The following is a 10,975-nucleotide window of genomic DNA, read 5'->3' as shown; positions in this document are numbered from 1 at the left end:
AATGTAATTTATTAGATGACTTTTGGGAGACTGTATTTTGGGGAAAGTGATGTACTTTTGAGAACTTGAGTTGTAACACTTGAAAGTTTGTTTAAAGAAGTGACTTTTCTTACTTCGACTGTCATTCCTTAGTTGTTTATCTTAAGTTTGAATTGAACTTGTATCGAGTCCTCGCGAGAGTTGGGCAAGCGTTCCGCAGATATTCTTGGGTTCGCCCTTGGGAGAAGTGGGGGCGTCAGACGTGGTAGTGGATACACTTTGTTTGTACTCACTTGTACAAACCCATTCATCACTAGAATCACCATATTTATCACCAATGTAAGTGCCCAAAAATACAAAATTATAGATTGCTTTCTTGTCAAAATTATCATCACCAAATAATTCAAAATAATTACTACCACAATCGTCCAAAATTTTCATACTGTCAATCAACTCTTTTGGAGCAAAATATTTTTAAATTCCAGTTATTTATGAAATTAAATATCTTTCCATCATATTGAAGAGAGTCCAAACCAATAAAATTTACAAGAATTGCTTTTTTTTTCCTATACCAAATCAAACTTTCCCTCCTCCTTTATCAAATTATCACATGGTTTTTCTATAACAAATTCATCAATTCGAATTTCTCCAAATAAGGTATGCAAATCAAAACAATCAACTGATTCAAAATTTTCAACATCACCCATATCATCAACAAATCTATCATTTTCAAAATCAACAAACCAATACCAACAACCAGATTTCCGTTTAAAAGCATAATTTTTCTCAATTGTCTGCAAAACATAGTAAATATCCTTCCAAAATCTCCAAATATTTTAGTACAATGAACAAAAGTTTTGTAAATACTTTCTGCCATTGTTTTATGCATCACTTGAAAACATGTTTTGGCAACTCACTTGCATCAACCCAACAAAGAATATCATCCAAATTACATTGTTTGAGATATTTTTCCACTGTTAAAACCCAACCAAAATATTTATGTCTATTTGTGCTTATAGGAGTCAATATGGCAAAATTTTCGCCATCAATTAGATCTCTATAATATTCTGCCATTATTTAACAATTCATATACATAAATTTTTATCTCCTTTTTGCCAAGTTTTCCTAGCATCCCTAGTTGATTGACCAATCAAATCCTTTAATCTTAAAACCCGCAACAATCAACAAATCTGACAGGTTTCCACTCCAATCTCTGTCTTCACATCTGCAACAATCCAACAATTTTCGGACCAATGTTATGGTCCATTTCTTCACCAACTACACACTTCTAGACCAACTTTGTGGTCTAACTCGATTAACTGAATATTTTTTGGCAACTTTGTGCCATAATTCTCTAACAATGGAAACATTTAGGACTAACCTCGTAGTTTGACTTTGACACCAATTGTAGAACCCAAATTTTAGAATTTTAATAATAATCAATGCGTGCAAAGTTACAGAATTCAAAGGATAAGACAAACACTCAAAATATATATGGGAGAGAAGAAAATAATAAACTCAAGTCATAATATTATTGAAATCACAAGCAATGAAGAAAGTCACATTACAATAAAAAAAAATCTGACAAACTCTTTTAGTTTCTCTTTAGAAAATATCTTAAATAATGTCCTATTTATAATCTATCAAATTTGTTAGGAAAGAAAAAACTTGCATAAGAAATTACCAAATAAAACACAAATTCCTAAATCACACAACTACTAAAAACCTAACTCCAATAAAACTAATAAATAAATACTTTTAGGCTTGGTTCAATTTGCCAATTGTGGTTAGTGTGTTCAAGTTAATGTCTTTATATAGTGTTTGATGCATGAAGAATATATGGAGTACTTTAATTCCATTTGGAAGCTTCAGAGTATGAAGCATACAATGGTATCGTGCATGCGTGTAAGACAAGCGGGTAACAACTTGATCGCATCCCACTGCAGGTTTGGTGTATATGCTTCAGATCAAGTCAAGACGGACAATGTCAAATCTAAGATTAGAATTTTGGGCTGAATGAGGTAGGAGAAATGTATTAGGTAGCTTTACAAGAAAACTTTATAATTATCAAGTTAAACATAAACTATAATTGGCAAAAAGGATATGTACCAAGGTCGGTCTAGAAGAATTAAACCTCTAGCTAGTTAATAATCTTTAGATGTGATATTAGAACGAACCACAGCATTTTGCGATGTTGGCTAGTCCGAATTCATGGAGATTGAGGCGAGTGATTTGTTGAAGGATATTTTGAAACTGCATCGTGAAGATGGCGGTTGACTTACAATTTAATGTTCTCAAACGAGTTCCATTGTTACTGGTGTATACCCAAAAGTATACAACTATAGGGTGGAAAGATACCTAAGAAAAACTGTGTAAAAGTTAATTTACATGATCCAAATGTTGCGTTTTACAGTATGTTGTTGAATTGCATACATTATTCTTGTTCTTCGACACCCCCCCCAACACACATCTTCCCCCGCTCAAAAAAAAACGAAAGAAAAAATGGCACGCGCGCACACACGCATCATTGGGTTGAGTTTTATTGGACAAAGCAGTTCATACAAGCATGTATGTTATAAGCTGCATAATACCTTGAAATTCATAACTTCAAAAATGTCTAAAATAGAAAAACAAAAGTAAAGTACAATATGCGATGCTTACGTACAATATCAAAAGCATGTATTCTTCCCAGAGAGTTGTAAAGACTAGGATATGTAGTATGGCCTCCATTGTTTTGTTTCAATTGCATGGTTTTTTTGGAGACATGTTGCAGTTCAAGCAACTAATGGATCTACCTCCATCTCACGGCCTTAATCTTTTGCTGGTACCATAGAAGTGGGGAAGGAGGTATTGCTCAAACACAAAAGCATTTGGGGAAGTTTAACAAATGTTACCTTCTTTAATTTTCTGTAATATCCCTAAAGCAAGAAATTTAGGAGGTGCTTGTTTCATAGATTAGAATCGGAAATGGAAATGGAATCATAGACTCTGATTTTGGAATTAAACTTTTCATTCCAATACCTTAACTTGGTTCACACACTGGAACTAGCATCATTCCAATTCTTGATGCTTGGTTTGACGAGTGTTTCGGAATTAAATGCAATTAAATTTCAAATTTAGCCCTGATATAAAAATTTGGATAACCATCTAGACTGGTCGACACAATTGTAAAGCTGCAGAAATTCTCCAACTCTAACACCTCATCATCATTCCATTCAATGGCCTTAATATTCCCTTCCTCCAATTTCTTCACAACCTTTTCCTTGGAAAAATGTCTGCATTGTTTGGAGGATGTGACGGGTATTTTACATATATGCAAGTTAAAAAAAACCGAATTACACCCGTTCACTGCAAGTATACAGATCAACTAGTAGTTTAGGGTACATATCGGGTCGATCCCACAGGGAAGAGTGAACAATTACCGGTATTACTAAAGTTTCTCTATTATTTAGACTATCAATGAATTATAACAAATTAAAACCTACTAAAATTATTCAAGAAAATAGCAAATGAAAGCTCCTTAGGTTGTGGTATCCCTAACTACTCATGCAAGTGCTATATTTGGATCATTGAATACTATATCTAGGCTAGTTATGGTATAATTTCCTTAAACATGTGAAACCTACTTTCGTAGTGAATCAACTATACTCATAACTAATCCATACCTATTTTCATGGATATGAAATTAGCTACAAGTTCATTTCTTCAATGAAATTACATGAAATGAATCACTAAAAACCACATAAGTGCACCTCTACTTTCGTGAGTGTACTCCCTATGTTTAGCACTTCTTGAACTAGTGTTAAATCTCAATTTTCATTGCAGAAACAACACCTTAGATAATCACAATCAATGGTACCAGATTAATCATGATTTAAGAAGCCAAAGTGCTAAATAACTTGCTCAAGTCATAGCAATCAAATAACCAAATAATAAACACTAACAATCATAGACAGTTCAACCAAACCCAAGGCATAAACTTTAGAAACACATAATGAACACAAAATCCAGAACTTGTATATTAACTAAACTTGGAATCAAATACAAAAGATAAAGAGTTTGGAAGGAATACAACCCTTGTCACATGAGCTTTCTTCCTTGCCTTCTTCATCCTCCATCTTCATCCTAATCTAGATAATAAACAAGAATGGATGAACTATACTACTCTATACTAAGCTAAACTAACACTAGGGAGATGAAAGAGCTACATTTCTGCAGCTTCAAGCTTTCTCCCGTAGCTCACTCTATTTTTCTGCTATGGACTCCCATCTCTGCTATCTACTCCCCATCTCTCCCCTTTTGCAATCAATTTGGCTATTTAATGATGAAAGGTGGTCAAGAAATGAAGCTTTACACTTTCTCCTTACAGCTGGTAATGTCTCTCACATGTCTAGCATCACATGTGAGTTGGTGGAGGTGAAATTGAGTTTTCCGCGTAAAAAGCAACCTTCTCTGACCACAATCGGGCCAGGAATCCGGCCACAATCCGGCCAAATTTCGGCCGGACTGCTACAGTAAATCTGGGCTGCTACAGTGATCCAAGCTGCTACAGTACCTCGGATCCACTAACCCAGAAACAGCCGAGGGTTCAGATGAATAGTGGATCCGAGTGTGGATCACTTGCTCTGTTTTTGGCTCAACTTCAACCGATCTTTTCTTGATGTTAGAGGCTGAACCAGCTCATGTCTAAAACACGAAAGTTGTAGCCTTTTGAGTTATCTTTCCAATGCATCAAGAATCACCTCATTTGGATCTGTGTAGGCCGAGATATGACTGAAATACCCTTGCCTGCTCCATGCCTTGTTCCAGTTTCGACCAATAGCAATTGACTCTGTACTTCGGCTTTTTGACCTAGAAACCCTTCAAACTGGATTCAGATGTCTTCATCAAAGTTGTAGATCTATCTCTTATCTTCAAATGGGTTCAAGAATCATCCCAATCCGATCATTATAACTCAAGTTATAGCCGAAATACGAAAATATGTCAAAACTGTCAAAATACACAAAATCCAAGTAAAAAGTGATAAAAACCTCATTTAATCATTTAAAAACATTTTTCACCAATTATAGCCAAAATGATTCATTTTCTTCCAATAATATAACCAAAGTGACTAAAAATAATATAAAATATCATACAAATATTACGTAAATTAGTCACTTATCAGGATGGTAGATGAAAAGGGACCAATCCAAACTTGGGTTCGCCTTTCCATCTCATCTTGACGGCTATAACCTTTTCCTCAACGTCTCCTTGATCTAGAGCGCAATCACTATGGTCAATGTTGCCGTCATCATCATCCGAACCTCCGAGCAGGAGGAGCTTCATGGACTTCACCTTCACCTTGTACCTTCTGGTGGCTAGAGTCGGCCACGGTGACCACTTCATCATCTTCACCATCATCCCTTCTGATTCAATTGGAATTTGATTAAACAAATCCAATACAAGCTAGTTAGTTAAAAGAAACAAAATAGGGAAGACGAAAACTAGAAAAGAGAAAAAGGAAAGATTTTGTCGTTGAGGGTTGAGGGTTGAGTTTTCTTTTTCAGTTTTTCTTGCAGATCTTTCTCTTGGAGATCTTGTTGAACAAATTGTCTACTCAAGATATTTGCCCACTGTTAACCCATTTAGATCTACTTTAGATCTTTTTTTTAAGAGATTTTGGATAAGAGATGAAGAATATATGGGATGATAGAAAAACTAATGAAGAAGAACAAGAGAGTGAGGGGCGTGTGATAGAGAGAGAGAGAGCAGAGGCGTTAATTGTATGTGATGGATAGGTCAGTCCATAAATGTTGTGCAGGAATAATTTGAGGGTTTTGTCCAAAACCCACCAATTTGTTCTGGAATGGGAGAAGTTCGATTTTTTAGAAATGATTCCAAAAAGTGCATTCCAATTGATTTAATCCAAGCAACAAATAAAGGGATTATTCCATTCCATGATTCCCAATCCCTTTAACCAAGCGGCCCCTAAGCTTATCGGTTGGGAAGGCCAGCTCAATCTTGCATATTACTAATCAAATTATCCATTGAACGTGAACTGCTTTTCCTTTTACTTGGAAGAAGGATCGATGAAGGCCCTTTCTTATTATTAAAATGTGTTTTTTTAGTAATCTCAAGGATTAATTGCCTAGAGTGTCGTTTTTAGTTTTTGGTTCACCAGGTCTTTTATTTACTAGATGTTGAATACTCAATAGGACTTCATCCCCAAGATCCAACTTAACTAATATGGACATTGGCCAAGTGAGCAAGAAGTTGCTAGTTCTGACTTTCAAACCCTTCCTTTATTACCTTTTCTATTGCAAGACCTGGAGTCTCATTTCGACTTTAAAAAAACAAAAATACTCATAGGACTGCTTTAGGCAAGCTAGGTTTAAAGAAGATCAGGAAAAATTAGAGACTTTGGAGGGGATGTTTGCTTTGTCGACATACTATGGCCTTTCCAGCAATTTGGAAGCAGAAGCAATGGCTTTTCTAGTGGATATTCGTCATTTTTTATACGAAGGATTCCAATAGGTCATAGTGGAGACAAGCACTGGTTCTACTCAACCCACTAAACGGGCTTCATTGGGTTTCTTGTGGGATCTATCATCTCATATCTCAAGGCCTCTTAACAACAGACAATGGCAGTTTTATTTTTGTTCGTTGCTGTTTTAAAGTCAATTTGGCTGTAGCATCCTAAGCAAAGATCGCTATTTGTTCGAAGTCCAGTGCTACCTTTACGTCTATCAATTTACCATCACGTGTAAAAATGATATATTAGACTAGATCAATTTCACTTTCCTTGCATTCATTCATGCACCATGAATGAGCTACAGTTTCAAGCCCGATCTTGTTAATTGATTTTATTTATTACTAGTTCCATTCCATTGAAAGTGTCATACTATTCATTTTAGAATATCACAAAATATTTGTCATGTTACTGAAATCAAAGTTACTTTTGATCTCTTTTTTTTTTTCAATGTTATCCTCACGTTTATCTTTATGTCATACTAAATTTAAATTTGAATTTTGAATTTTTGAGGGCAACTTTGGAGGTAAATCCATCAACATCACTATTAAGCCACTATTTTTTAAAAAGTTAGAATCCCGAAATGCTACAAATAATTTGGGACGAAAGGAATAATAAACAGGTAGGTGCTACAAAAACCTCTTACCATATTAAGTGTTTTTCACTTTAGAAATAGTGAGAACTAACATAATTTTAATTTACATAATTTTAATTTTAAAAAATATTAAAAAGGGTTAACCTGCTTAAATTTACTAATCAGAGGAGGTAGATAGACGCAATGGTGGAACCAGATATAATTTTTATTAAGGGCAAAAACATTATTTAAATTTACTTTTGTTTCTAAAAGACATATTAATAACATTTACATATCAGATAAAAGCAATACATTTATATCGTGATTAATATAACCCAATGCAACATGCTCAAATTTACTAATCAAACAACCATTTTTAATAAAATGCATACTACACGCATTTAAATTTCCAGTTGACCTACAGTAGTCTTAGTTACAAGGTCAATAATTTTTTATTTGACTAGAAAAAAAAAAATCACCCATGATTAATGAAAAAGATCACCTTCTTTTTATTTTTAATTGAGCAGCACAACTACTTAATGCTAGACACAACATTTAACGTAATGTATTTTGTTTGTTTTATTGGAAAAAGTTCAGACAACTCATTTGACTAATGATGAGTAAATTATAAATAACTTCCACAGAAACAAAATGACTAGAGGCAAAGCTTTTGATTTTGGATTGTTTAGGATTCCAAATTCATCAAATCATAAATTAATCGCATTATACAATCCCTCCTAAATTTTTTTTGGGCAAAGCTGAAAATTTGCTAAAAATTGAAGGCATGGTAGTGCAATTTTGTGGGAGCAGTGGGGGCTGTAACCCCAGTATCCCCACTTTGAATCTATCACTGAATAGACGTTATATCAGGCCTCAAACGCAAAGTGAAAATTCCTATACTTAAATATGGCTTGGAGCGACCATTTGAGAACCAAATTTATATGTTGAGGGATTTAATAGATAATCTTAAAAGTTGAGTGCCCAAATATGATTAATTGTAAAAGTTGAGGGACAATTGGAATTATTTACCCATCTAGTTATTTCTGAGTTCAACAACCATAATAAAGTTAAAGATCGAGAGATTATACACACAAAAACACACCAAAAGAGATTACGTACAATAGGAAAAACAAACAGAAAAATATAGGAATAGAAGAAGTTTTCATCAAGGTATATAAAATTTTAACTTCAACTTCTAACATAAAAAGTTGATTCAAAACATGTGATCCAAAAACAAAATCTAGTACAAGAAATATTAGAACAAAAGTAGAAGGCCATGATGTTACAAAATAAATACTTCGAAAGCTTGAAAATGAATCTTCTTCGTTTATTCTGCAGTTGGACACCCTGTTGCAGCTAGAACTTTTTCTTCATGTTTTGGATGCAAGACATTCTTAAGCATAATAATATGGTTGACAATAATGTGTCCCAACGAATCAACGGTACAAATTTATTGAACAACTTGATGAAAACAGACCTCACAATGTGGTAGTCAAACCATAAGAGGTGGAGAGGTTTAATAGCGTGAGGGTGGTGAAGGGGATTTATAGTAATATGACGGTAGAGGAGATGGTAAAGGAGGTGGAGGTGATTTATAATAGTATGGAGGTGGGGGTGATGTAGAAGGAGGTGGTGACGAGTTATAGTAATAAGGGGGTGGAGGAGATGGTAATGGTGGTGGTGGAGATTTGTAATAGTATGGTGGTGGAGGTGGTGGGGATTTATATTAATAAGTAGGTGGAGGTGATGGGGAAGGAGAAGGTGGAGATTTATAGTAGTATGGTGGTGGAGGAGATGGTGATGGTGATGATGGAGACTTATAGTAGTATGGTGGTGGTGGTGATGGTGAAGGAGGTGGCGGAGATTTGTAGTATTAAGGAGGTGGAGCTGATTGGGATTGAGGAGGTGGTGATTTATAGTAATATGGTGGTGGAGGTGATGGAGAAAGTGGTGGTGGTGAATTGTAATAGTATGGTGGCAGTGGTGATGGAGAAGGTGGTGGTGGAGACTTATAGTAATAAGGTGGTGGAGGTGATGGGGAAGGAGGTGGTGGTGACTTATAGTAATGGGGTGACTGAGGTGACGGGGATGATGGTGGTGGAGAACTGTAGTAATAAGGAGGTGGAGGTGATGGTGATGGAGGTGATGGTGATGGAGGAGGTGGTGACTTATAGTAATACGGTGGTGGAGGTGATGGAGATGATGGTGGTGGAGAACTGTAGTAATAAGGAGGTGGAGGTGATGGTGATGGAGGAGGTGGAGACTTATAGTAGTAAGAAGGGAGAGGTGATGGGGAAGGAGGTGGTGGTGACTTATAGTAATAGGGAGGTGGAGTTGATGGGGATGGTGGTGGTGGAGATTTATATGGTGGCGCGGGTGGCGATGAGGGACGTGGTGGAGACTTATAGAAGTAAGGAGGTGGAGGTGATGGCGATGGTGGTGGTGGTGATTTATAATAATATGTTGGGGGTGGAGAAAGAGAAGGAGGTGGAGGTGACTTGTAAACATTTGGAGGTGGTGGTGATGGTGATGGAGGTGGTGGAGACTTATAGATATAAGGTGGAGGAGGCGAGGGAGAAGGTGGAGGTGGTGACTTGTAGATGTAAGGTGGAGGAGGTGGAGGAGATGGTGATAGAGATGACTTGTAGTAGTAAGGCAGTGGTGGTGAAGGTGAGGGAGGTGATGGAGACTTATATATATGTGGTGGAGGAGATGAGGGAGAAGGTGGAGGTGGTGACTTGTAAATGTAAGGAGGTGGAGGTGACTTGTAGTAGTAAGGTGGTGGAGGTGAAGGTGAGGGAGGTTGTGGAGACTTGTTGATATAGGGAGGTGAAGGAGATGGTGACTTGTAAATGTAAGGAGGAGGAGGTGAAGGAGATGGTAGTGGAGGTGACTTGTAGTAGTAAGGCGGTGGAGGTGAAGGTGAGGGAGGTGGTGGAGACTTGTAGATATAGGGAGAAGGAGGTGAAGGAGATGGGGGAGGTGGTGACTTATAGTAGTAAGGCGGTGGTGGTGGAAGTGAAGGAGGTGGTGGAGACTTATAATAATATGGAGGGGGAGGTGACGGCGATGGAGGAGGTGGTGACTTGTAATAGTAGGGTAGAGGGGGTGGAGAACTATAGTAGTATGGTGGTGGTGGTGGAGATGCATAAGAGTACGGTTTTTTGTCATCAGCAGCCACGATTGTGGCCATCAAACATATTGCCAAGGCAACAATTAGCCTTAGCCAAGATGTTGTCATTTTTGGCAACTGAAAATGTTATAGTCAAGAGACCCTCTCGTCCTAGCAAGGCCGTAAGAAAGGAAACAAAGCCAATTGTGTGGTTTTTGTGTTTCATGTTTATGTCTTTATATAGTGTTTGATGCATGAAGAGCTTTTGGAGCATTTTATTTCAGTTTGAAAGCTTCAGAGCATCAAGTATAAAATGATCACATCATGCAACCTATCAAGACTAGGGAGTAGCAACAACTAACAACATGATGGGACAAGTTTGGTGCATATGCTTAAGAATAGAATTTTGGGCTGAATTAGGTAGGATGAATGTATTAGGGAAGGTTTATAAGAAACCCTTATTATTATCAAATAAACATGAAGAGTAATTGGCATTTTAGAACGAACTATAGAATTTTGGGATGTTGGTCAAGTCCAGATTATACATGGGGTTTGTTGAAGGATGTTTTAAATCCTCATTGTGAAGATGGCCATTGACTTGCAATTTAAAATTCTGATAAACCATTACTGGTATAAACCCACTAACTGTCTATGAATCCAGATTCAATTGATGGTTGGAAGGAATTCATGACAAATTTTTTCACGTATCTTGGGTGGTTTTCAAATATTACTCTCGTAATGAAAGTCTATTAGTCGGAAAAAGACTACCAAAAGTGTGTATATAAGACAACCACATTCCACA

At 36.5% G+C, this 10,975-nt stretch overlaps 1 protein-coding gene across 1 annotated transcript; it reads right to left on the bottom strand.

Annotated features, from left to right (window-relative positions):
- Positions 1-8,205: 8,205 nt before the first annotated feature.
- On the bottom strand, positions 8,206-10,333 carry LOC140007404 (uncharacterized). Its single transcript, XM_072050166.1, has one exon. It carries the CDS (start codon positions 10,300-10,302, stop codon positions 8,935-8,937), a length of 1,368 nt encoding a protein of 455 aa, XP_071906267.1. The 5' UTR covers positions 10,303-10,333; the 3' UTR covers positions 8,206-8,934.
- Between the last annotated feature and the right edge of the window lie 642 nt (positions 10,334-10,975).

Source organism: Coffea arabica, chromosome 5c (assembly GCF_036785885.1).
Source record: "Coffea arabica cultivar ET-39 chromosome 5c, Coffea Arabica ET-39 HiFi, whole genome shotgun sequence".
NCBI lineage: Eukaryota > Viridiplantae > Streptophyta > Magnoliopsida > Gentianales > Rubiaceae > Coffea > Coffea arabica.
Note: the sequence above shows the minus strand (reverse complement) of the source record. Positions and strands in the feature narration are given on the sequence as shown.